The sequence below is a fragment of the Scleropages formosus genome, chromosome 12 (assembly GCF_900964775.1).
Source record: "Scleropages formosus chromosome 12, fSclFor1.1, whole genome shotgun sequence".
Taxonomy (NCBI): domain Eukaryota; kingdom Metazoa; phylum Chordata; class Actinopteri; order Osteoglossiformes; family Osteoglossidae; genus Scleropages; species Scleropages formosus.
This window is the reverse complement of record NC_041817.1, coordinates 24659065-24686553: the sequence shown is the minus strand read 5'-3', so window position 1 is coordinate 24686553 and position 27489 is coordinate 24659065. Positions and strand designations below refer to the sequence as shown.

The following is a 27489-nucleotide window of genomic DNA, read 5'->3' as shown; positions in this document are numbered from 1 at the left end:
GCAGACGGAGGCGGGGACCCGCCGTTGCGCTCGATCCCGTGTTCGTGCCTCGCCGTCTCGCCACGAGTTCGGGAGATGCCAGCCAAGGGCTGCCGCGTTTTCACTCTAAATCGCAGCTCATTTGAGCCGCCGTTTGAACACCGGTGCAGCGAGCACATGCGTTACCCCCCCGCCCCCCGGGGCCCGAGCGCAGGTGCCTGGGAGCCCCGGCCATTCCGCAATCCGCAGCGCCGCTCACATCACGTACGCCTCTTACTGAGTAATGATAGTAAATGGAGCGCGGAGTGTTTGTTCGGAATAATTTCTGTTAAGCAGGAGCTGTTTTTTCCCCAAAATATTTGCAGGTATTTGTTTTCCTTTCCTGGGCCTCTGCAGGAACACCGAGCTGAATGTTGCCGGTCTCTCATTTTTCTGTTTGTCCGCACCGAAAATGATCCCGCCTTCGGCCTTTGCGAAAAAAACACACGGCTGCACCGTTTTTCTTTTTTTGTTTATTTTTTTTAAAGTGTACATTACAGGTACCTTTACACACTCGGTCTCTACGGAGGGACTCGAAGAGCTCCGGGTTGCCAGAGTCTCGCGGTCCTGATTTTCACGCCACTGGTTTGAGCCCGTGGCCATTCGGCGATCATGATGAAGAGCCATGCAGGAGCGGTGCGGTTCTCCTGCAGGAACACCCCGCATTTACCACGATTTGAGCCTGCGAGTGTACCGCGCCGTTCCGGAATGTTCCGGCCAAGCCGAGAGGCCTACGGATCACCGCTGCTCTCCGTTCCAGGTGCCGCGGCTTTGAACAGATGTGTCGAGTCTCCGCGGGAGCGGCACGCGCGTCCTTTCCGAGCGGAGGCGTCAACCTTCTCCGCGTTCTCCGGCCCGGAACGGCTCGGCTCGACGCGACGCCCTCGGCCCGGGTTTTACCGCGAGAAGCAACAGTGCCCCCTAGAGGGCACGAGGTCGCCGTTAAAGCGGAGCTGTGAGAAGAAGGGCAATTTGGCGTCTACAGGGAAGTAAACACACTGGATGTTTGGTTTTTATTTTCTTTTGAAATATCAGAAAAGGCTTAAAATTGTTTTCAAATTTGCCGTGAATAGAAGTGCTTTGACTGAGCTGCGAAAGGCCCATTGTGCGAGGATCCATCTGAGAAAATGACTCAGAAGTGTTTGAAAGGCCCATGTTTTTGTGTGTACAGCAATCACAGCAGACATTGTTTGACACTAATTGTAACACTTTATTTGATGTAAAAAATAAATAAATAAAAAACAACAGCGTAGTGTTTGTTTTAAAATGGCAGATGAGTTTAAAAGAGCTGCGCGGCGACGACCTGGATGGGTGACGTGACGGGAAGGATCCTCCGCCCGCGGTTCGCTTTTAGCTGGATGGATTAATAAAAGAACGAGAAGAAGAAACAGAAGAAGTTGTTGCCGCAGCGTGGTTTTTGGCACCGAGGGGGCAGGTCGGTAAGACGCGATGGAGCAGGAGGAGGTGGACGCAGGGAAGGGCGGCGCTCGCCCACGACCCGGACTCCGTGAAGAACGAGAGTAAAACCGCGGTACCGTCTCCGCCGAACGACACCGTTGGCCGAACGTATTCGAACGCTCGCGTTGGCACTTGGATCTAGCGGTACCTGTAACAAAAAGGATCACGAGGCCAAGCGGCATGAGGTTCCGCTGCCTGCCTGCCCACTTGGGCAGCGGTTACACCGATACCCACTTGTTCAAATAAAAACAGTGAGTCAAAGGTCAGGTCTACTCGAAAGCCACGCTGGGGGGGGCGGGGGCGCGTGGGCCGAAGTACAGGGGTCCGAGAGAAGTCGTCCTACAGCGGAGGACCGGACATTCGCTGGTCAAACCCACCGCGTCGGCTCCCGACCGTCACGCGACCAGCCGAGGCCGCTGCTCGACTTGTGCGTGTCTGAAAAGGCACTGAGCTCTTTCCCATTCCCCTGCCCCAGCGGAAAGAGGGTTTCCCACAATCCCTCTGGCGCCGACCGGGTGCTGGTTCTGGGTCCGAGGACCACGGGCCAGCTGTGCAAAAGTGCATCCGACAGTCATGCTGCACGGGGGGGTCTGTTCACCGCAAACTAACAACCCTCTTCCCCCAGTTCCGCCTGGTCCTGGTCAGGTACCGCACCTCCAGCTCCACGGCGGCACCGACGTACGCCGGCGCAGCGTATCCGCCGGGTCGCTCCGCCGATGAGAAATAATAAGTGGAAAAAATACAAAATGAAACTCCAGCCACATTGCCGCTAGGGGGCGCTGTTTGCTGGAGGGGTGCGGCATCCGGACCTCGTTCCCCGGCGACACGCGCTCTCCTCTCGCCTTCCTTCCCCAGAACTCGTGTTCGTACCACGTTCGTACCATCGGGCGCCTGCGAGGAGACGTGCGTAAAGACACGGTGTGGATGGAACATTCAGCGTAGCGCTGACAAGTGCGCGCCGGCAACGTGTACGCACACGCACATGCACACACTCACGGTGTCACATTCATGTATGCGTATTGTATAAACGTGTGTACGATCGGTGCAGTCTTTGTGCCCCGACTGACTCCAGGTGCTGGAGATGCACGCGCGGCGATGCTGGAGGACGTCTCCCGCTGCGCGTGTCTGAGTGCGCGCGCGTGTGTGTGTCCGTCTCCTTTCTACCGCACGCGCTGATGCGGCCCGGGGCTCCTCCCCCCTGGTCATCCCTCTGGGGCGGGTGGGGGTCCGTAGGAAATTTCTTTGGTCTCTCCGCAAAAGCCGATGACCTCTGACCCAAGCCCCGCCCCTTTTTGCGGAACAGGGCGCGGCTTCTCCGGCCGGATCCATCTGAACGTAGGCATGTTGTGGCGAGGCGTGGTTTTGCGTTCTTCCGGAAGGGGGGCGGGTCCGCGTCAGTCCGACACCATCCTACAGGTCGACCGCGGCTGGGGCTCCGCCTGAGTGTCTCCGCCTCCCAGCTTTGACCACACCCACACACCTCTGGTGTCCGGGTGGGTGTTAACTCCCAGGTGGCCCTCCGTTGAGGAAGTAGGTAGTCATCTCCCCCTTGCCCTTCACCTTCACCACACCCCGGCACTCCAGCGAGTAGCTGTAGGAGTTCAGCACCTGGTACAGGTCCGTGGTCACCTGGGGAGAGAGACGTTAACGTGAACCTGGGGGTACAGCAGGGGGCGCGGTGGTTAGGGCGTCAAAAGAGCTGGGTTTGAATCCCACCTCCTGCTGTCGTACCAGTCCTGATCAAGGTACTTACCCTGAACTGACACAGTGGAAGTAAAGTGAAAATCGCTGTAACAATGGGTAAATCAATGTATGTCATTTTGGATGAAGTATCAGACCATTTAATAAAATAATATTAATAATAATATGTTTATTGCTTTCCACTCCAGGTCATGAATGAAATACTGTAAATACTGTAATAAAATGGGGTAATGAAATAAATACTGAGTAAACGACTGCTTATATGCTCTACGAACCTCATTAGTCAGGCGACTCCTTTCGGTAGAGGAGTCATTGATTTTTTTTTCCTCTTTAACCTTTTTCTGTTTTTCCAGTTAATGAATGATAATAAAAAAATAGTAAACACTAAATATTACTTCTCTGGAATTTTATCCAAATGTCCTGTTGGGGCAGCATCAAGTCTAGGGGGTAGTGCTGGTGCCTCACAGTTCCAGGGCAGTTTCCCATGGCTCTCCCTGAGCGCTCTGGTTTCCTCCCATACTCCAGAGATATGTGTTTCAGGTGGACTGATGAGTACAGTGCCCTTCGTGTGTGAGTGAATGAGTGTGTGTGATTTCCCCGTGATGTACACACATCCAGTCATACCCTGCCTCACACCCTATAATTCCAGAATAGGTTCCAGGCCACTATGACCCTGCACTGCACAAGTGATTATTGATAACGATACATGGATTTCATTTAAAAAAAAATTAACAATTATTTGTGGTAATATTTCATATTCAATCATGGATACTGGAACGTGCACTGACCGGCTCCGCGAAGGTCCCGTTGTGTTACCTGTATCCTCTCTGGCACCCCTGTACTGTCCATACGACTGGCCACGTTCACCGTGTTGCCCCAGATGTCGTACTGGGGTTTCCGTGCGCCGATGACCCCCGCCACGACGGGACCGATGTTGAGACCTGCGCCGGGTCGACAAACGAGACCGTAAACACGGGTCGCCGGTGCTCCACAGCTCCGAGGACGCGGCAAGACCTCCGGGGCCCCTGGGAGCCTCACCGATCTTCATCTTGAAGTTGTTGAAGGAGTGCTCGTTGATGTACTTCATCTGGTCCATGAGGCGCATGGCGTAGTCGGCCAGCGCCCGGATGTGGGAGCGACCCGCCTTGTCGTAGGTCGAGTCGTTGAGCCCCGAGGCGGCCATGTAGGTGCTGCCGATGGTCTTGATCTTCTCCAGCTGACGGAACTGCTCCTCGCTTATGATCTGGGAGAAGAGGAAGCAGGAGGTTCGGTTTCCTCGTTTGGCTAAAGCCTCGCCTTTCAGTAGAGCGCAGCAACGGGGCTCCTCCTGGGACGCGAACCAGCAACCTTTAAGGTTCGATCCGCGCGCCGAACCCCGACGTGCGTACGGGCACAAATTCACCAGACCCGTTGCAGCCTCTCGGTCTTCGATAACTGGAGCCGCCGAACCCAGCAAACGTCACACTGACCTCATCGAAGTCGGCGATGATCTCGTTGAGCAGCCGCAGGCACTCCACGCCCTCGTTGTTGGCCTCCAGCTCCACGTAGAACTCGGAGAAGTTGCTGATGGACGCGAACATGACGGCCACGCACTCGCAGGACTGGTAGTAGAGCTCGTCGTTGCGGCGCTCGCGCGCCAGGAAGTGTGCGGCCACGTCCTTGGGCAAGATGTTGTGCAGGAGGCGCCGGTTGTAGGCCTGCAGCTCCTCCATCTCCTCCTTCTCCTCGGTGGCCTGCGGGAAGAACGCAATGAGATCCATCTGATATTTCTGCTCCGTCGGTGAGTACGAGGAGCCATATTTTCTGTCTCACACACACACACACACACACACACACACACACACACACCTGCAGCTTCCACAAGAAGTCCAGCCGGGCTGTGGACTCCACCTGTTGGGCGTGGAGGTAGAGCGCCAGGACAAAGACGGTGATGACCACCGGGGTCACGATCTTCAGCGGCACCTTGGATTCGACTACAGAGCTGCTATGGGAATAAAGGTTACCAATAAAGCAGTCGCGCTGTGATGCACTCTAAAATATACCATGAATATACCATGAATCAATGTGATTAGATAAGCGCGGTGAGGTGTCTTACCATGTTCCGTTGTCAAGCTCCCTGTGAAGGATGGAGCAGGAAAAGGGGGTTAGTGAGTAAGAAACCATAAGAGCTCCAAGGGTTAGAGGTGGTGCCCTTTGTGGATGGTAATTTCTCACGTGGGAACGCCATGACGACCTCCAGCAATCCTTCACAGGGACATCGTCCCAGCAGCCCTGACCGAATGTGACCGAACACACACGTGTCTCCACTCCGGTGCTCTCGTTTTACCTGGAGCTGGGCTATTATTCTCTGGGTGGAGTATAAGGAATGAAGGGAGAAGGATCTTTCCAGAAAAAGCGAACTCTAAGCCATTGCGTTTCCACTCACCAGGCCAAAGCATCAACACTTACAAGAATGTTGCCTTTGCCAGATTTCTCCGGAAAACGAGAAAAAGTCTAGCTTTGGCATCTCTCGTTGGAAAACGGCCGGGTTACCAATTTCCAGAATACAGACGTTTTCCAACTTATTTTGGAACTGAAAAATATTTCTCTTCTTACGATTTTTCTAAATTGTGTTTGTTGCGGAGTGAACGCAACCTGTGTTTACACAGCCGGCCAGTAGGGGGCAGAAAAATGCAACCAAAAAGAACATGTTTCTAATAATTTAACCAATGCTTTTCGACTAATTGGCTTACATCGTCAAGCTACTTAAAGTAAATCGCCCATTTATACAGCTGAGTAATTTTTACTTAAGCACTTTAGGATAGGTACAATACTCAAGGGCGGTACAGAAACAGTCGGCAGTCGAACTTTCAACAGCTCTAAACATTGTGCTATCAGCTGCTCCGACCCAAGCGGTGGGATCACAGTAACATAACTCACCCAATGTTTACAGCTCGTGTCTGGTGTTCATTAATAGCGCTGATCGATAACATGGCGATAGCCGTACAATCATGAAACCAATTGGTCAACAAACTGCATTGCACAGGAGTTTGTGGGGACAATGTATTTTTCTGTGTTTTTATTCTCAGGCCTTTGAAGTTAGTTTTAATTGTAATGCTGTTCTAATTTTGCAGGATGTTACAAAAAGTGTCACAAAATGCTATTCGGTATCGCTCGATCGGTCGAGGGAAATCCGTTCAATTAAGTGTTTAGGATTCCAGGATAGGCTCCGGACCGCGGCTGATGCCCCTTCGCGGATGCGACTCTGGATTTACGAACGGACTTCCGGTCTTGCTGGGATCGGCGTGTGAACGGGGTCATTAAACAAGGAGGACTGGTCCCGGGGCGAGACTCACATGGCGTTGGCGGTCACCAGCAGGTCCACGTTGTCGAAGAGGCTGACGGCGGGCACCTCCAGGACGAGCACGTAGACGAGCTCGATGAAGAGCATGAGGAAGAGCTTGCCGATGCTGCTGATCTGCAGGAAGACGGAGCAGGCCAGCAGGCTGAGGAGCACGCAGGAGGAGAAGTACTGCGGAGGGGCGAGAGCGAGGGACACGGCTGAGAGCCTCGTCGGTGGGCGGGGCTTTGCTCCTCACCCGAACGCCCATCCGGCTCCCAGACGGACTTAGAGGGAACACGGTAAGCGCTACGGCAAACGGGGTGAATCCGGAGCACGGCAAACAGCGAAGGACACGCGGGGCCGGACCGCACACCTCGGGGAAGTTGCAGTTGGGCGCCCCGCTCCTGCAGAAGCCCTCCTGCGTGCACAGCGAGTAGTTGAGGCTCAAGTTGCGCACGACGCAGGCGTCCACGCTCCGCCGGCTCACGTTCAGCTCCCGGGCAAGGCAGTCCTGCAGGTTCGCGGTGCTGCAGGTGAACTGCGGAGGGGCGGCGGGGCGGGCGGGGCGGGCGGGGCAAGGGCGACACCAAGGGCACCGTGTCAGCGCAGCGGTCTCAGCTCGACCCGACGAACGGAACGGAAGAGGGACTTACCACGTTGACGAAGGCGGACAGAAAGACCAGGACGATGGTGAAGACGCCCACCAGCGTGCTGTTCACCCTGGACTGAACGATCTTCTTGGAGAGGGTTTGAAGTGGGAGTGGAAAAAACTGGAAGGGAGGGGAGAGGAAGAGCTGCTGCCACTGGACGGAACTGGAACTCAGCCGCTACACGAGTCACACGGGGGCCTCTTTATATTGTAGATCCAACCCCCCCGCTTTTAAAACAGAGTGTCAGTGACCTTCTCCGGCCATGCACAAATTAATTCACCTTGTTTTACATCTGCTTGATGGGGATTAACACGCGCTCACGGCTCCAGGGACAAAAGTTTGCAAACCCTTCGGAATTACAGCAATTTACCCATTCGTACTGCTGGGTAATTTTTTTTTACTCTATCGGTTTAGGGTGGGTTTTGAACCCGCGACCTGTCCATGAGGACAAGCAATTTTTAAGCGCAAATAGATCTTTCCAAATGTTGGAAGAAGGTCAGATGAGCGCCCCCTAGTGGCCGCTTCCAACGCAGCGACAGCGACTGCGCGAACGGATCGGACCGTCAGCTAGCAGCATCTTGATAAATGATCGCAGTAAAGACACAGCTCAGCGCTCGAACCCGGGCGGGATTATCGGGCACTTTCGCTGCACACGTGAGCAAATTCACAGCGCAGCCACTCTCTGGGGTTCCGCCCTAAAAATTATGGTTTGGACTCCCTGTCTGTTCACACCTCTCCGACGCGTCTCGCCCCCTCCCGCAGCTGGGTGACTTTCGCCGGAGCAGTTCGGGACCGGGGGGGGCGGATCGGGGCACCTCGCTCCGAGCCCAGAGGCAGCAGCTGTAGCCGCCGCGCCATCTGCTGGCTCCCGGCTGTTAGTGAACGCTGCGGTCCGGGGTGTCGGGTTCGTGCGAAGGGACTCACCCCAAAGCAGGAGTAGACGGCCGAGACGAACATGACGGCCAGTAGGAGCAGCAGGCAGCTCACGTAGAAACCAGCCATGAGCGCGGAGCTGAGAGCAGAAGGTGAAAGACGGAAAATTATTACTATTATTAATTAATTGCCGCTAATATTTCTTCAAGGCGACTTACAGCGTGAAGCCTGTACACTGCTAATTACACTGATTTACCCCGTTATACAGCTGGGTAGTTTTTACTGTATCAGTTCAGGGTAAGTGTCTTGATGAGGGTTATTACAGCAAGCTTCAAACCCAAGTCCTCGGACTGCAACGCGGTGGTTCTAGCCACCGCGCCCCCCGCTGCCTCGTCCCTGCGCTGCACGATCCGAGTAACGTCAAAGCGAAGGCGACCGACGACGTGCCGCTCGCGCAACCTCTCGAGAGGAAGACGAGCATGTAAGCTTCCAAAAATGCTGTTAAATTAATAATTTCGTAACATTAATAACCCAGCAGTCGTCACGAAACGAACGCAAACACGCCTCTGACGGCTTCCGTTCGAATCCGCGGCTAAATGATGCCAAATACACCGACGGCTAAGAAGTGACAAAGAGGAGCCCGTGGGGGGTCTCCACGAGCACGGAGGGAAAATCACGATGCGTGACCCCCCCCCCACCCCCCGCATCACTTGCAGTTGGACTGCGTCTTCAATAAATTAACATTCCGCCAGCGCTCGGTGTCCTCCCGCGCGGTAAACACTTTCGACACCCTGTGATGTTTACGGCGTGAGCCCTCCGACGCGGTACAGAGACGAGAGCCGTGCGCCCGGACGCAGTCCTCGCTGGGAAGAACGTCCCGGCCGAAGGACGACCGCTGATCGCGGGGTTTAGCCCCCGTTCCTGGAGGAGGTTCCCTCGTGGAGGTTTTGTTATTCCCTGTAATACAAAGTGCCCCCTTTCCACATTTACACCCCTGCGTGACCCCAGGTGACCCCAGCTGAGCGGGTACAACTGTGCTAACAGTGTCCTGTACGCATATCTTGAGATGTTACCAGTGAAAACCTCCTTTACTCCCATATTCCGAAAACATGTGAAATGAAGAACTTTGATCTGAACTGGCAAATTTAAAGGGCCCTTAGTCCGTTGTGTGTGTGTGTGTGTGTGTGTGTGTGTTTGCTTAACCGGCTGTTGATAATGGATAGATTTAGGGAAGTGTAGCTCAGCACTGATTGGTCTGGTGGTTCCCCTTGTGATATCAGGGGCCAATCAGCAGCTGGCGAATGAACGGGGGCGGAGCTATCCTGGAAGGTACTTACTGCGGTACGATGATGATCTGAATGAAGCAGATGAAGAGGAAGACGAGCGAAGCACAGGCCACGTAGGCCCCGAACCTCGAGTCCACCTGCTTGGAGTACTGAGGGACAGAGAAACGGTGGAGAGAAGTGAAAAGGGGGTGTTGCGGAACGCGGTACGGCTACCGCGGTACACTCCTGTCTCGCATACATGGGACGTTTTGCCGAAAAGCGGCTTCCGTAGAGCAGGTCACCGCATTTTTACCCTGGTAAACATCCCAAAGGAATTCTCATTAAGCGGCATGTGACATTTTGGTTATGAGCCGAGGTCTCCGAGGCCGTGCTGCCTGCCGGCGCACCTCCGAGAGCCGCCAATTACCGTGCCAGTGTGAAGAATACCACGCTTTACCAGCACCGACATCCCATCAATCGTCTCCTGGCAACCGGGACGGTCCACATGAGGGCTGCGGTGGGAAGGATTTCTCATGGATTTTCGCTTTAGGAAGCCGTCGCGATTCGGCCTTCCTGCCCTCAACGCACGTCCTTGTCAGCGGGGGGTTGGGTTGGGTTGGGTTGGGGGGTGGGGGTGTGAGAGGGCGGGGGGGCACCCTTTGGAACGACTGTTGTTTAACGGCGCCTGTGGTCCTCTGTCAGTCACACGCGAGGACAACGTATCTGTGTCCCGCCACCCCCCCCCCCCAACCCCCTACCCCGCGGTGAAGGATCACATGACAGAAGCATCAAAGCGAGTGGAGGGAAAATGAACATTAATAAACGACCGAATATTAAAATGACGATCACATCCGAGGCCGGAGACACAGTTCTCATCTGAAACCCATTTAGCGCCGCTGGAGGAATTTTACACTGATTTTCATTTGACAGCATTCGAGGGAAGGGAAGTTGCGGGAGGGGCTGTTTCAGCTGTATGGTGACATAGATGCAGCATATAATTTAATTTTACCGCTCTGTGCGGTAAACACGGCATCGCCGAAACAACTGGCCTTCGCTCACCTTCTTCTCCAGGTCCGGCTCACGGAACGTCAGCAGGAACTTCTTGACGTGCTCCGAGCGCAGCCTGTCGATGCTCCTGGCGTCGATGGCCCGGCCCAGGAACTCGTCCACCTCGTCCTCGGGGTTCAGGGTCTCCTGGGTGTTTCTGAAAATGAAATGTCTGCGCGACACAGAGGAGACGCCGTTTGTCCCCACGGAGGACAGCGAAGGACAGGAGAGGACGAGGCGGGTCCTCCGTCGCCGCTCGTCTGTGTCCGAAAGGCCAAACCGGACGCCTGTCCGTACCCCGTTCGCACCCCCCACCCCACCCCGTGGGCGCAGCGGCCGATCGGACCGTCATCAAAATCGCTTCTGCGCCGGTGTGACGTTTACACTATTAGTACCTCATGTCGGCGGATCGTTTACACTGTGCAGTTCAGTTAAAACACATCGTTACAACTGTCTACAACTGGGGGTAAACTGTGACACCAGACACAACATCTGGATCAGAAAAACACATCAGGAGCAAACAGCACCTCTCACTGGTCTCACTGGTTACACTAATCGCTGGTCTCGTTGGTCACTTGTGAGTGGAACATTTCGAGTTTTAACCTCTGCTCCTGCTGCAGTGCCCTTGGTCACAGTACTCACCCTGAACTGATACGGTAAAAATGACCCTGCTGTATAACTGTGTAAATCAGTGCAAGTAGCTGAGTGCGCAAACCTCTCACTGTAAGCAGCTTTGTGTCACATAAATGAATAAAGTGAATAACAAGGAACGCAGAACGAGAGGAAGCTGGAGAGGGAATCCAGATGGGAGTCCAGGGTAAAAGCAGTAAGAGTGTGGTGTTCCACGTGATGGATGGACGGAGGTTTCAATCCCACTCACTTGTCCTTGGGGTCCTCAAAGCCCTGCAGAGACAGAACCAGGGAGACTCGGCATTAGAGGAGAGCAGCACTGCAGGGCATCTTTCCAGATTTTGTTTGTGACTCTTAAAATTTGTTTTCATTGTTGTTTGTTTTTTTTCCCAAATTCATCGAAAAAAAATCAATGAATCTGTAACTTGTACCATGGTGTGTATACAGTGTAACTTTGCTTTATTTCACCGTCGGCATCCAATAAAACGCTCCGCTCTTCCGTTACACAGCAGTTATAAATGCGCTGTGCTGAGTGACGGCCCTGCGCACCTGCTCTCGAACCCGCGACCACGAGACGCATCTCGTCCAGCACTGTCCCGATAGGCGGGCAAGAGAAACGAGGGGACTAAATGCGTTCGGAGGAAGGCAGTCGGTCCGCTTCTTACACAGGCTGTGTGTTACGATTGGAAGAGGAGGAGGTGGAAGAAGAAGAAGAAAAAGAAGAAGAAGAAGAGGAAGAAGAAGAAGCAGCAACAGCCAGATGGACCGACTCAACCGCAGTGACACAAGTGGAGGGCGGAACGTTCCGGAAGCGCTGCAGTAGCCCAGAGTCAACATTGACTTGACAGTATTTAACAATAAGGTTCACAACCAAAAGTCGCCCCGTGGGGGTCCCGACCCGGCTGGGCTGCGACCCCATGCCGAGACCCCGCTGCCCTAGGACAAAAATCGTCCTGAGAACAAATGCAAATTTCAACATGAATGTAAATCTTTTCCTCTCCTGGTCTCCAGCTACTCACCCAGACTGACAGTGCGGTCGGGGCGAGTCACACAGCGACAGGCTGCGCTCAGCGGGGGGTCTTCACCGCACCAGAATCTTCAACCCCCACCCCCGCCCCATCCCCTGCAGACCCCCGCAGAATTTTTAACAATGTTTTTGCATAACCGCCCTTTGTTCCTATGAAAGAGGTGACAGACCCACTTGTCACACGTAACACGGAACGGCTGTCGCGCCAGCAGGGGGCGCCGTGTCTCAGCCTTGTTGAGATGATCCCGCTCCTTACTGACCGCTGTCCAGCCTGCCCTGCGACCTTGACCGTGTAACTCTGGCAGGCGAGAATCGGTGACAACACTGACAACGTGAGACATGTCTCTTAACCGTGTTTGCTTCCTCACCATCCTCTTCATCTCCTTGGAGACCTGGTTGGTGCCCAGGTGGTTGTAGAAGGGTCGCTCGGAGCACCAGTGCGACGCGGTGTGGCTCACCGAGTTGGTGCGCTGCCGGTTCATCCTGGCTATCATGGCCTTCTCCTCTTTCTGCGGAGAGACGGTCACGACGTCAGACCTCGGAACCCCCCACCCCTCCACCCAACCCCCTTTAGAAATGTCCTACCCTCTTCTGGCTGCATCCCACGATGAGGAATGTCTCGATGTTGTGCTTCTTCAGGTAGACGTTCCTCTCCTCGCCGAAGCCGGGCTCCACGTCGTAGTCGCCGTTCAGGTAGTTCAACGTTGCCTTGGTGATGTGGATACGGCTGCGGAGAAACAAGTCCGAGCGGCAAGATCATCCACTTCCCGTGCGTCTCAAGTAGCGCTTGACATTGCTTCCGTTATGGCGGCCTGCAGGGGGCGCGGTGTTTACAGCCGCCACCCTGCAATCTGATGGTCCGCTGCAGTACCTGTGATGAAGGTTCTTACCTTGAACTGACGCAGTAAAAATTACTCTGCTGTATAAACAGGTGAATCAGTGCCAGTAGTTTAGTATACAGACCTCCATTGAGTGATTTGAGGAAAAATAATGAAATACAAATTAATTATTTTTTTCATTACCTTTAATATAATTTGCAAAAAAATAAATTTATTCCAATTAACTCAGTTAAAACTTATTCTAGCAATCAATTGAATGAATAACCACGTTAAAATATTACCTGGTTCGATTAATGCTCGCTGAGTTGTTACTACTGGAGATAAATGTTTTTTAAAAAAATCTTTCATTTTGTACAATGCGCATAAATGTGATGAATCATCAAAGGACTATCAAAGTCACAACACTTTTACTTTGTTGCTCTGCTGGTTAAGAGCACGCAGCGCAGCCGGGGCAGGTGCCTGGGGGCGGAGAGAAGCGGAGGGGGCGGGGCGGAGAGAAGCGGAGGGGGCGGGGCTTCGGGCCGACTCACCCCGCCTTTCCCCCCGCCTCCATGTGATTGGCCAGCGTCACGTCGTTGGACCAGACGTCGAACTGCCACTTGCGCAGTCCCAGTACGCCGCAGTGCACGCGCCCGCTGTGGATGCCCACCCGCATGTTCACGTTGACCCCCGTGACCTCTCGCACCAGCCTAGAGAGGGGTGGAGACGCACACATGATGCACACATGTCAACACGCACCTGATCGGCCGCTATTTCTTCTTAACAGAGCAACTGAGAATCTCGCTCACTCACTGTCAGGTTTCCTCATAAACAGGGTAGTAAAAGCGAGAGGAAAAGTGTATTTCGTGGTCAAACGCGGTGACAGCGGCAAGCGACTGCTACGGCAGAACTGAGCGCGTGCGAGTCGAACCCCGCGGGAGCGCACTCACGAGATGGCCTCGATCATGTCGACGCCCATTTCCACGCAGCAGTGGGCGTGGTCAGCCCGCGCCTCCGGCAGCCCCGACACGCAGTAGTAGCAGTCGCCCAGGATCTTGATGCGCAGGCAGTGGTTCTCCTAGGGGACACGACACGTCAGCGGGTGGGAGGGGCTCGTTACCAGCACCTGGCCACGGTTCTGCTCTGGTTTCATTCGAGAGATCCCGTGGAGGTCCACCTGTAGAGCCCAGGGTGTTCCTGGGAAGACCCCACAACTTAAGGAAATCCTTCAGAGCGAAGTCAAGGGGTTCGACAGGGCGATGGGACGCAACCGCTAGAAACGCCGAGACCCGTCTGTCGCGGTTCTGCCTAATCCAGACTTTGGGAAACGGTTCCGTTTGAGGACGATGAGACATATTCTAAGTGGTCCTGACGCAGGGAAACATGATGCTATTATGGCATATTGAAATCAAATCAATGCTTATATTCGCAGTGAAATCCTGCCGTAATGCGATCAGTCAGTGGGGTCCGAACAATTCAAGTCCATCTTCCAGAGTCCAAAGGGACGAAAACGTGAGTGTAAAAAAATAAAATAAAATAATTTTTTACTCACTATATATATTAGAAAACAGAGTGATTACTACTTGTTTCTAGCTTTAACAAGAGTTAATAAAAAATACTGAAATAAAAACCATATTTTTGATTTATATGTATTTTTAATGTCATATCATAACTATATCCCAGACTTTCCCAGAGCCAAACCTGGGAATGAACTGAGAAAAGCCTGTATTTCGTTTATTCAACCATTTCTCCAAAGCAACTTACAAAGTGACACTACTTACAGTTATTTACCCATTTATACAGCAGGGTAATTTTTACTGGAGCCATATTTAGGGTAAGTGCCTTGCTCAGCTGTACTATAGTCTGAAAGGGAATTTGAACCTGCAACCTTTGGGTCGCAAAGGCAGCAGCTCTAACCACTCCGCTACTCTAATCATACGTATGTCTATATAACTAATGTTTTACTGATTGGGGATTACTAGTAAAAGTGACTTTGGAGTTACAAACAAAATGACTTATGAACACAATTATGACCAGAAGTCCATTCATAAGTTGAGGAGCAGTTTATATATTTTATCCCTGAAGCAAAGCGGTGCAGAACGACGCAGGCAGACTCCGGCGATGATGACACCGCGCCTCGACTGACCGCAGCCCCGCGGGGGTCAGCGAACGCCGCAGAGGAGGGGGCTCGACGGTCACTCACCGCAGCCAGCTTGTCGAAACGCGCGAACAGCTCGTTGAGCGTCATGACGAGTTCCTGGGCCGTGCACTGCGAGGCCAGGCTGGTAAAGCCTTCGATGTCAGCGAAGAGAATGCTGGGAAGGGACACAAAGACACACGACCGTTTCAGAGCGATAATGCAGCCAAACTGTCCCGGCGTCGCAATTTCGGTAGAGAAGTGCGGTCAAGGGCAATTGTCCACCGTTCCCAGGGAGCACAGCGGAGGGCCACCAGGGGGCGTAGTGGTCACAAGATCCTGGACTCAGATCCCACCTCCTGCTGCAGTGCCCTTGATCAAGGCACTTATCCTGAATTGATACAGTAGACATTACCCTGCTGAATAAATGGGTAAATCAGTGTATGCAGCTTAAGTAGCACAGTGGCATTGCCACAAATGACAATGATCCAGTTACTATAGTAAAACATGGCAGCAGAGGAGAATTATGAAATAAATCCTGGAGATGACCTCATCTACTTCTGTGACTTTTACCTGCCCTCATAACCAACATTGGAGAAATCGATTAAGACTTCACTATAAGGAGCGCTGAAGGACCGCTGAAGGACCACGGTCAGATCGCAGGTCCCCGTGACCCGGAGGTGCGAGGCTCCCGCTCTTCTCGGAAGGATTTCCATTTCCTGTTAATTCCCACCTGGCCGTCCCAAAGGATCAGGGTAATACCGCGTCTCGTACCTTTCAGGTACATTAATATAACACATCTACTTAAAGGACTGAGTTCAGGGTTTTGCATGATGTTGTAATTTCAATTTATTGCTTAAATGTGAGGAGTCTGTGGGGAATCAGTTCACATTGTGCAGGTGAAGGTGAAAAAGGGGGAAGCGGTTGAGTTTTCAGTGAAGGAAGGAAGATCTGGGACTTCAGCGTAACGCCTAGGGCTCTGGGTTCGAGTCCCGGTACAGGTTCTCCGCTCTAGAGAGGCGAGCAAGGTCCTTCACCTGAATTCCCCAGAGGAGCCGTTAAAGTGAACTGACTTCGCAGTGTCCACCCGGAAGGAGGGGGGTGCACAAGGGTCGAGAGGCTCCGCCCACCCTGTCTCTGCTGACCTCGGTGCCCAACTTTCGGAAACAGTTGGACAAAATCAGTTTCGATAACACTGTATGGGGGTGGACACTGAAAGAGCAGGAGAGAAAAAACATGGACTCCCCTGAACTGTGGTGCTGAGGGACACTTAAGGACACCATGGACAGACAGGAAAGGACAGGAGAGATGGATATTGGATCAAATCAAACCAGAACCGTGTGCGGAAGCGGAAATGACGAGACCGAGGTTACGACGCTGCGGACACGTCTTGACGAGGTTGGATTCCCTCTGGAAGACGGTGGTGTCAGGTTGGAGTAACTGAAGGAAAAAGGAAGCGGCCAGATGGATGGACTCAATCACAGAGACAAAGGACGCAGCCCTTTCAACACCGAGGACACAAATGGAACACAGAACATTCCGGAAGCACTATCTATATAGGGTCAACGGGAGTCAACATCGATTCCAGGGCATAAACCACAGTCAGGATGAGCAGCGGACAAAAGGTTGGACATCACGGGCCACATCCTCCAGAGGGAGACACGCCCCGGACCCTATGGGACGGTTAAGATTCTCTGACCGTTCTGTCCTGGAATGGCAGTAAGAAATCGAAGACATCTTAGCAGCACCTCCCACCGCTACCCAGGGGAACTGCTCTGTTTGTACCGGCGGTCAGGACACGGTCACTCAGCAAATTGGGAGGCTGGCAGTAGGCAGGACCACAGCGGGGCTCTTAGTCACAGATTACTGAGCCGCTTCGGCACGCAGAGCGGCCCGGAATACGAGCACGTTTCCACAGCGCCGATATTAATAGCACCAAATATAATCTCACCGGTGTCTCCTCCAAGATGGGATTAAAAGCTCAGCAAACATCATCTCCCTGAAAGTCCAGGACCCGGGGCTCCATCGACCGGCCGCTTGGAGCCGGAGACGGTCAATAACGGGCGTAGCGAGGAGCTCTGTGACTCATCGAGTCGGGACGCAACACCCTGCTGTCAAAGAGCGGCACCCGCTGTGGGTCCACTTCACGGTTCATTAAGGCACAGTGCGGCGCGAGCGATTAAAACCGCTGGGGGTGGCGGTCATCCCGATATTGACCCTGCGGGGCGACTGCTGTACGCGTGACCCACCTCACTGCCCCACTGCCAGATTTCAGTTTATTCCAGGTGATCTACATTTACATTTACATGTATTTATTTATCAGACACTTTGCTCCAAAACGACTTCCAATGAACTCTACGTAGTGCCATCAGCCCACACACCTTATTCACCGCGGTGACTTACACTGCTAGATACACAACTGACACTGGGTCACTCATCCATACATCAGTGGAACACACACGCTCTCTTTTACACACTATGAGGGAACCTGAACAGCATGTCTTTGGAGTGTGGGAGGAAACCAGAGCACCCAGATACACTATTTACACTGGGTCACTCATCCATACATCTAAGGAACCTGCTGTCGTTTTCTTTTTAATTTAGTATCATTTTACACTCTGCTTTTTTACTCTTTGCTCGTACTGGTGGAGCAGCTCAGATGAAGGACCTTCTCCGAGGTCCAACAGCAGGCCTCCTGGGATGCAAACACTTTACGGTGTCAGGGTATGAGTGCTGTCACTGACAGGCGGGGGGGCCGGAGTCAGGCGGATGGACATAAGTGCAGGACCCTCTCAATACCCCCCACGGGCCAAATGGATCAGACGTAGCTAAGCCTTGTTCCTAAACAGTGAAGGATGGACACGTTGTCATGCTTCTTAAACTCAGTCCTTAAACTCATTAAAATTCATTAAGTATTCCATCTGTCCATCCATTGTCAGTAACCCCTTGTGTGCAGGGTCATGGTATTTCGCCTTTAAACTCAGTTCTTAAACTCAGTAAAGTTAATTCTTTTTCGAAAAGTGAGCAGATCCCATAAACATAATCTCCATGCATGTCTCTCCAAATGCTCAGTCTGAAGATACTTTTGGAAGGTTGGTTACATTGGTTACGTTGGTTACTCTTATTACATTGGTTACATTGGCTACAATGATTATTTTGGTTACATTGGTTATGATGAATATGATGCTTATGTTGGTTAGACCGGTTACGATGGTTATGTCCGTTACGTTGATTGCATCGGTTATGATGGTTACCTCGGTTACGATGGTTACATTGTTTACAATGGTTACGATGGTTGCGTCCGTTATGTCGGTTACATCGGTTACATTTGTTATGTCGGTTGCGTTGGTTATGACGGTTATGTCGGTTATATCGGTTGCTATGGTTGCATTGGTTACTTCAGTTACATTTGTTCTCCTCATTACATTTACAAATTACATCTGGAGGAAAAATGAGCCAAGGCCCTGTTTGGGTATTTTTGCTGGACAGCAGCGGCTCAGTGAGTCTAGAACAATCTGTCCAGAGGAGACAGCACAGACCAAAAAAAACCACTCAGACCAAAGCAGGTCCACGATGTGAGCAAAATAACCTTCTTCATCATATTCATATTCGTATTCATATTCATATTCATATTCAATGCTGCAGTTTATATAGACACCACTAGGTGGCAGCTTCCTCTTCTTCTATATGCTCTTCTACTATAATAAAATAAATCCACTTGACACAAATGCTACAAAGTTTCCAGTCAGAGACAAACAAACCAAAGAGTTTCCTTCAGCACTGAAGGTGACACATGTCCTCAGGTCACTCACTGAGACAGCATGGTTTTACCATGCTTTACATGAGGGTGTCCAACCACCGTTGGGCAAGGACCAGTCATTATAGGCAAGTGGTCCGAGGGACACGTGTAAAAATCACACAAGTGACACACTGAGTCTTAAATGTTTCAACTGAAAAATTAGTATTTATTACTGTAAATATTTCACATTTATTCATTTATCAGACACTTTTCTTCAAAGCAACTTACAGTGTTAAGCTACTTACAGTTATTTACTCATTTATACAGCTGGGTAATTTTACTGGAGCAATTTAGGGTAAGTACCTTGTTCAAGGGTACTAGAGCTGGAGGTGGGATTCGAACCTGCTACCATCTATCCCACTTTATCATGTGATTCAATGGAACGAATAGTGTATTTATGATATACGTACATTAATAAATTGCAAAAATGTTCTGGTGGGGTGCATTATGTGAAGTGGGGGGGGGGGCACTATTTTACATTTTATGAGATCATTTGGCAGAAAATATAAAAATTACGTCGCTACTGCGGCACCCTGATGATTTACAGTGTAAATCCAGGAGCCCAAAGCAGGTAGGCAGGCAGGCAGGCAGACACACACACACACACACACACACACACACACACACACACACACACACACACACACACACACACACAGAGAGACCACTTCACTGTCTGTCCCCAGGAATAAATTACACATTGTAGTGATTGTTGGGAACACAGATAAAATCTGTGAGTCTGATTTTAGTCTTTCCTACTGAATGTCCTAAATATGTGCACTTAATATTTATGTGACTATGTGGGGGCGTAGTGGGTTTGGCTGTGTCCTGCTCTCTGGTGGGTCTGGGTTTCGAGTCCCGCTCGGGGTGCCTTATGACGGACTGGCATCCTGTCCTGGATGTGACCCCTCCACAATGAGCTGTTTGCCGGGTTAGGCTCCAGCTCCCCACAACCCCGTAGGGGATAAGCGGTTTCAGACTCTCTGTGTGTGCGTGTGTGTGTGTGACTATGTGGACAATGTTAAGTTACTATTATTTACCCATTTATACAGCAGGATCATTTCAGTTCAGGGTAAGTACCTTGATCAAGGGTACTACAGCAGGAGGTGGCATTCAAACCTGGGTCTAGAGGTTGATACCTCTAACCACCGTGCCACCTGCTGGCGCTAATGAAAAAAAAATTCATGCTATTAAGTTAACGAAGGACTTTTTCTTGCCATTGTGAGGAAAATACAGGTTATGTGGTCATATTATACAGAGGTTATATTAATTTTTGGCCTCATCCACTCATCCCCCCCCCCACCCTTGGGTGCCCCGCTCTTACCTCACGTTGTCATGTTTCTGGATGTATATTTTGTGAAACATCATATCTTCCTGCTTGGCATTTATGTCGGCTTTCATCTCCATGGCGACGTGGCGGGGAAGCACGGAGAGCAAGAGGCGTTCCTGCGGGGGGCATTAAGGGAGATACTGATGAAAAAGGCCAACTGCTGAGCAATCGGTAATTGGGCTCTGACCGCGGAGGCCAAGGAAAAAAAAAAAAAGGTTTTTTGATTAACGTTCGTATTCAGTGGCTCACAAACATCTTGCAAACAGACCTAAGATCAGACCTCTGTTTGTAACTCCGTTCGTTCGTAAATCCAAAGTCTCAATTCTTACCACTAACTTGCAATCAATAAAAGCTCCATAATGCGGGTCTCTGCATTTATTTACGATTTAGGACGTACAGGAGTCCAGGATATTTTAAAATACTCCATAATACAATTTTTGACATTTTAATTAGCCTGCAGTAACTTTCAGCTGCTTTACAACTAAGATCGAATTAAAATGATAGGTAATGGAAAGACCTGGACTCCACAAACTGCTGTTCAATACCGCTTGTTGACACATTCATCCCATAAACACGTTCAACGTTCACCAAAGACTCAAAGAACACCAGACGTGAGCTGTAAACGCTGTGGAGGTGAGTGGAATTAAGGCGGTCCGACATTTTTCTTCTCTTTGGGTGCTCTTCGCTGCCAGCTATGGGTTTGGCGGGTATGCACAGGTCACTTTCGAAAAGTACAAGAAGAAAACGTCAGTGTGTAAAACGCAATTTAAAAAAACAATTACGTTCGTATCTTTGAAAATTCGCAACTCGGCTCTTCGTAACAAGAGGAGCAGAAGGACTGTGAAATGAGACGCTCTGATTTCCATGACACGTGTTGGTGGGACAGGACTACGCGAGGCCTGTTTGCAGTCATCGTTACTGGACGTTGCGATTGTGAGGAACCAGTGCCCGTCCCTGCAGTATCCCATCAGCCCCTCACCTGCTGCTGGTTCTCCCTCTGAGAGTGGAGCCGGGCCTGGATGCACTCGCGGGTCTCCTGGAAGGCCTGGCGCTGGGAGCCCTCGGCCGGGTAGTGGGTGCACACGCCCACGATGTTGGTGCAGCAGAAGATCAGCACATTGGACACGAGCTGCGAAGCAAAGCCGAGGCACGAGGGTGAGAGCCGGTCGCATCCGGGGCATTGTGGGTAATCGGCTCTGCGCACGTGAACCCGGCGCGCTCCGCCGTGTCCGGAGACGGCGTGGCGAACAAAAAGGACACAGACAAAGCTTTTCTTGTTTCGGTGACTAAGCCTCCGGAGCTTCCTGTGGGAGATGAGTGGTCCACAGTGATTAGTGGCTGGCTTCGAACCCAGAACATGTGAGCAACCACTGCCCAGGGGCTGCGGGGGAGGGGAGGTCAGACAGCATCATGGGTAACATCATGGCACAGACCTTCACCGTCTTCGACGCAAAACTAAATGAGCTCCCTCTGTCCCTCGGAGCTGCTGAATCCCTTCCTCCGTAAATTTGCATCGCAGCTGAACTTTCACAACCACCTCTGTACTTCCTGTGATGCTCATGTCTATATGCAGCTGGCTACTCAAGTGCTTTGATAATCGTGGCTCTCTTTCGAAAGCTCTTTGTCTGCTCTTCATGCCCCTTTTTTGCTCTGAGTTGTGTGTCGCTTTGGAGAAGTTAACGTCAGTGTAAAAGCTGCGGTATTTCCCTCGCACCTGAGGCAGCAACAGCCATGGTTTGGAGCCTGCAGCCTGTGGGCAGCTTATGGCATCAGAGCAAACAAAGTGGAGATGAGAGAACCAGGAAGGTGGAGGAGCCACAGTACCAGGGTAAAGTGCGGGTCCACTGGCTGGAAACTAATGCACTACTACAGGAAATGAGCACACGTGTCTCTTATTATTATTATTATTATTATTATTATTTGCAACAGTTCCCACTTGTATGTTACTTTGCTGTTTCTGTCCACTTCGTCCCAAACAGGTGCTGACCAGGCGGACTCACATTTTTCACTGGGACTGTACAAGGGGATGGTCTCACACACACACACACGCAATTGTTTACATATCACCATGGTGACGAGATCGTTTCACTGGCACTCGGAGCCGGAGATCACACTACTGTCCCTTCAGGTCCCGCTGTCCCCACAAGCGCCCGTCTGTTCTACATGTTCAGTTCAGAGCTTTTACTGTATTAACAATGATTGTTGGGCTGATTGAATGAATTAAATTATACAAATCATATTAAACTAAAAGTGTTATTTGAGGACAGGTAGCAAGGTGAAATAGGAGTAAACGCAAACATCATCATTTCAACATAATTGCAGTTATACATGAATACATTTATAATTTACTTTAATGAATCCTTCAGCTAAGTCCATTTCTTGCTTATTATGTTTTTGTTGTCACAAAATGATCAAATAAAGGAGGCGTCTTATTTGCACAAACACACCTGCATCTTTTGTTCAGAACCGTGCTTTACCCCGTTTCCCTCCACACGCATTTAGCACAAGTGTAAACTGAGTCCTCGCGCAGCCTGAACCCTGACGTTTATCCAGCGAACAGCTCAGAAATAGCAGATAATTAACATCTTAACTAACAACTTAATTAACACCTTCAGGGGGGGGGGGTCACTGGGATTGGGAAGTGCTGTAACGAAAAATTCCTGACCCTCGATACCAAGAAGACTGAAAAACGAACAAAAGATTTTTGCACTTGGATTTCTTTGGAAAATCAAACTAATTGTGTATTTTAAAATCCTTTGAAATTAATATTTTATATCTGTCTATCTATCAATTAGCAATGCGCTCCTTAAATACACAACCTTTACCGTGCTACTATTTACCATGCCTGGGACCCTGCTATCTCCTCTGCTTCCTGAGCGATGCTGACCGTACAGTAGGACACTGAGCGATAATGACCGTGCAATGGAACATTGAGCAATGTTAACCGTAGTGTTGAACACTGAGCGATGCTGACCGTATGGCTGAACGCTGAGCAGTGTTGACCGTACAGTGAACACTGAGCGACGCTGACCGTACAGTGGAACACCGGGTGATGCAGACCGTACAGCTGAACACTGAGCGATGGTGACCGTACAGCTGAACACTGAACGATGCTGACCTTACAGTGGAACATTGAGCAATACTGACCGTACAGTGGAACACTGAGCGATGCTGACCATAAGGCTGAACACTGAGCGATACTGACCATACAGTGGAACACCGAGCGACACTGACCGTACAGTGGGACACCGGGTGATGCAGACCGTACAGCTGAACACTGAGCGATGCTGACCATACAATGGAACACCGGGTGATGCTGACCGCAGGGTTGAACACTGAGAAATGCTGACTGTACGGTGCAACACTGAGCGATGCTGACCGCAGGGTGGACATTCTGTTCTGAGATGACCCGCAATGTTTTGCTCCACACAAAAAGCCAAGGGCAGCAGAGCTCGTTCACCCAGAACCACATCATTCCGCTTTCTAAAGGTGCATCAGATAAGGCCGATGGAAGCAGGAAAAGCAGGATATTCCCATCCGATACGCTTTTATTTTTTGTTCCTGCTCTGACCCTATTTTGGGGTAAATGTGGCTTCCATGTAAATAACTGGCGGGGAAGCAAGTGGCGCAGTGGTTAGAACCATCTCTCCCAAGCCAAAGAACTAACCAAGTACTGTATCTAACTAACTAACTACCAAGTACATAAAGTATTTAAAATACTAACAGAACAAATATAGTAGCAGTACAACTGTAGTACCGGTGCCAGTGTACTAACTACAAATATACTGCCAGCATTAATATACTAACTACAAATATATTAACAGTACGAATATACAAAGTACATTGTAGCAGTAAAAATGCTTTGGTCCATTATGACCACAGAGATAAATCAGAACCAATTATATCTTTTAATGTGATTTAAAGTTAGTCCTGATCCAACGGTTCATAAGACCCAGGTAGCAAAGGGCTCCAGGTAGTGCTCTGGTTAGATCTGCTGGCTTTGGCCTCGAAGGACCCTGGTTCGAATCCTACCGCTGTACCGCTGATCAAGGTGCTCACCTAGAATTGACGGAGCAAACAGTACCCTGCTGTATAAGTGGGTAAATCAGTGTACAAGCTTAGCAGTGTAGACCATCTCCACGCTGCAATGCAACCTTCGGTACTGCAAATCACGCTCTGATACTCAGTGAAGTTCTGCTGAGGCACACAGGAGTACGGTAAAAGCTCCTCTTTTTACTAGGAAATTCTGAAAGGCAGAGACACTTTAATCCGCGAAGCTCCGAGCTGCACTCGAAACCCCTTTGATGCTGCAGCAAATTACCTCTAATGGGCTGCGTTTGTGTGGCGCTAAGGGTGACGGGCGCCCCTTTCAGAAAGAGAAAGGAACGAAGAGCTGCGCGCTGTAGAACGTACCGGAACGACGCAGCAGAGATGAGTATGATCCACCCATATGTTATATTTATTTGCTTGGACAGAGACAGGTGTGTGGGCTGCTGATCGCGTCCGTGGTGTGTCGCTCACCCCCTCCGCACACTGTACCACACACGGGTGTGTTTGTGCAACAGGGGCTTCGCGCGTCTCTCCTTTCCGGCACCTGGTGGTATATTTAAGACGGTAAAGTTTCTCGTGGTGCTTCTGTCAGGTATCTTCCAACTAGTGAAGACAGTACACACACACACACACACACATCCCTCGCCCAAACGATGCCATCATAACAACACACTCATTTACATTTATTCATTTAGTAAAGTGACACACAACTCAGAGTAAAGAAAAGTGCATCAACAAGAGGGGTCCGACATACAGACGACAGAAACAGAATTATGGACACGCAGCTTGTGGGTCTGAATCCACCAGGTTGCTGGTTCACATCCCTCAAGTAGCTGCCTATAGGAGTGACATTCAAATGGCAAATACATGGATAATCATAGCAGATGGTGTTGGACTCATTTATGGAGCTGTCAGGAGAGAAATGGCTCTCAAAGACAAAGATGGGTTCGAGACTCCTCTTGAATGTGGGAGGGATTCAGTAGCTCTGAGGGACATAGGGAGTTTGTTCCATCAGAATCTGGACAAAACTGAGAACCGACTGACTTTGGATCCTCGACCCCATGTGAGTTGGAACACTAAGTGGCCAGAGGTGGACAAGCAAAGTGCTCTTGTTGAGGCTTAGGGACTTGAACTATTCCAGTAAAAAATAGCCAGCTGTAAAAAAGGGTAGATCAGTGTAAGCAGCTTAACACTGTGAGCCGCTTTGGAGAAAAGCGTCAGATAAACAAATAAATGTACATGTAAATATCAACGCTGGCGTCAAGGTACCACACGTCTTAAGTGCGAAGGTTAGGAATGATGACGAGGGAGCCCACGTCACGTCAATGTTCCAAAACCCTACTGAGTGCTGGCGGCGCTCCAACGCGGCCGCGGTCGCCATCGCCATCGCCATCGCCGGGGACCGGGGTCCTGTTGGCACACGGTGTCATTCTACAGCGCAGTTAATGATTAGCAGAAGACAGACGAGAGGAGCAGAACGCCACGGCCCGGATGTCAATATTTGCTCCCTGAAGAGCGCGTGTCTTACGTGCCCTCGGCCTCCCGCGGTCCAGCGGCCCAAGGTCTCATTTGGAGACACAAAAATCCTCCTGGAAAGTTCACACACAGTGTGACGCTGCATTATTTAAGTGTTCGGCAGACACCCTCACACCAACACGCACCGCAGACTGGGGACACCTCTCCGAATGGCTATCACGTGTATCGAGGTGCAAGTTTTACATTTATTCAGAAAAAACTTACAATATAACTTAATCTTGCTAATGTACAATGTAAATCAATTTTGCTGCATTTGTTGTTATATAATTAAATAAATAACCATTAATCAATATTGTAAGTTTATTTTGAACAAACACTAAAAAATTATTATTCAATACATTAAACAATCTATAATAACAAAATACTAATTTTTAAATATTATTTCTTCTAAATAAATCAATTTTTATTTATTTATACTGATCAGCAGGGGGCGTAGTGCCTAGAGTCGACGCCTTTCGACTGAAAGACCTGGTTTCGAACCCCACCTCCCGCTGCAGTAACTTTGGTTAAGAAACTTACCTTGAAATGATACACTAAAATTTACCCTGCTGTATAAATTGGTAAATCAGTGTAAGTAGCTTAATGTACAAACTGAGCATTTGTAATTCACTTTTTACAGAAGTTTCAGATGAATTAACAAATAAATAATAATGTTTCCTGACTGGTGGCTCCAGCTCTTTTGTTTTGTGTAGTAATTGCTGTCTGTGCAGAAGTCACTGCAGTGTAAAAATGTAAATTACGAAGTCACAGTAAGTGACCTTATCCAGAGTACGCTGAAGACAAAACGGAGAAATTCCGGAATTAGGAAGTTCACGTTCCCAAACTAACACGCGACGGAGACCCGGGTAGAACCGGACCGGACCGGGTCTCGACACGAGGGCTGCGCCGGAGCCGAGACCGAGGCCGTCCCACGTTAGCGGCGGGACGTTCCGCGGCAGACCGCACGATAGACCCCGATCCCACTTCTGACACCACTTTCTTTAGCCGAGTCCTTCTCGAACGTCCTGCATCTGGGAACCTTTCCCACCTGGACACGTCCCACCAGGGACGAACTGGTGTCACTGTCTCACTTCTTGGAAGTAACACACACTGTAATGTAAGCAGGCCAAGCTGAGAAGAGTCCTAGTGCCGGAAGGCAGGAGACTTGCCCTGGGGGCGTGGATGGGGTCACCCAAGGACAAGGTCACAGAAGTTCATCCGGGACTACAAGAGGTCCCTCTGCACATCATCGGGACGGCGTAGCGCCACACTATTAGAAACCCCAGCCTCGCCTGAAAGCGCCGGCTATAAACCCATGGGATACAGTGCTGAAAGTTCGGGCGATGTCACGATTTCAGTGAAGTTATCAGAGTTCACAGATCAGCTATCGTGACGAAATGGAAATAACGGGCAAATTAAATCAATAGCTAAATTAATACCTAATGGCTCAATGGAAAACTGATTGCGGCAAAATGGTCTGGAGCAGGATTGGCTGCGCAGCTTTTAGAAACCTAGACCCAGTAATAAATACGTTCTTCAAACAGTCTTTAACGACAAAATGCTCTTTCCTAGCAGGGTTCCGTCAATTACCACGGGGTCCGTGCGTGACACATAATGAACTAATGACGGGTATTAAGGGGCTCTTCGGCGGGGCTTCGATCAAAAGAAATTTAAAATGGACACGGTAAACGGGCGGTCACACGGCTGACCTCGTGGGCGGGTATGGAACTCAACCGTCCAGAACACACACACACACACACACACACACACACACACACACACACACCATAAAAGAACATTTTCTACATACTAGCCTAAAAACTCCTCTTTTTTCCCAATAATGTAATGT

General features: G+C 50.5%; 1 protein-coding gene across 3 annotated transcripts in view; it reads right to left on the bottom strand.

Moving 5' to 3' along the window:
• Window positions 1-538: 538 nt before the first annotated feature.
• LOC108930060 (adenylate cyclase type 5-like) overlaps window positions 539-27489 on the bottom strand; it is a 59866-nt gene continuing 32915 nt past the window's right edge. The window contains exons 2-21 of one of the 3 annotated variants that reach the window (XM_029256723.1): window positions 21055-21204; window positions 20070-20191; window positions 15013-15124; window positions 13760-13887; window positions 13361-13519; window positions 12577-12718; window positions 12360-12500; window positions 11215-11237; window positions 10347-10506; window positions 9360-9457; window positions 8074-8161; window positions 7153-7269; window positions 6873-7037; window positions 6513-6688; window positions 5273-5293; window positions 5026-5161; window positions 4647-4910; window positions 4216-4420; window positions 3994-4118; window positions 539-3105 (exon numbers count right to left, since the gene is read on the bottom strand). In XM_029256723.1, the coding sequence (XP_029112556.1) occupies window positions 2977-3105; window positions 3994-4118; window positions 4216-4420; window positions 4647-4910; window positions 5026-5161; window positions 5273-5293; window positions 6513-6688; window positions 6873-7037; window positions 7153-7269; window positions 8074-8161; window positions 9360-9457; window positions 10347-10506; window positions 11215-11237; window positions 12360-12500; window positions 12577-12718; window positions 13361-13519; window positions 13760-13887; window positions 15013-15124; window positions 20070-20191; window positions 21055-21204 (2661 nt within the window). In that variant the 3' untranslated portion in view covers window positions 539-2976. The remainder of the gene's footprint in view (window positions 3106-3993; window positions 4119-4215; window positions 4421-4646; window positions 4911-5025; window positions 5162-5272; window positions 5294-6512; window positions 6689-6872; window positions 7038-7152; window positions 7270-8073; window positions 8162-9359; window positions 9458-10346; window positions 10507-11214; window positions 11238-12359; window positions 12501-12576; window positions 12719-13360; window positions 13520-13759; window positions 13888-15012; window positions 15125-20069; window positions 20192-21054; window positions 21205-27489) is intronic. The other 2 variants (XM_029256724.1, XM_029256725.1) reach the window with 2 other exon arrangements.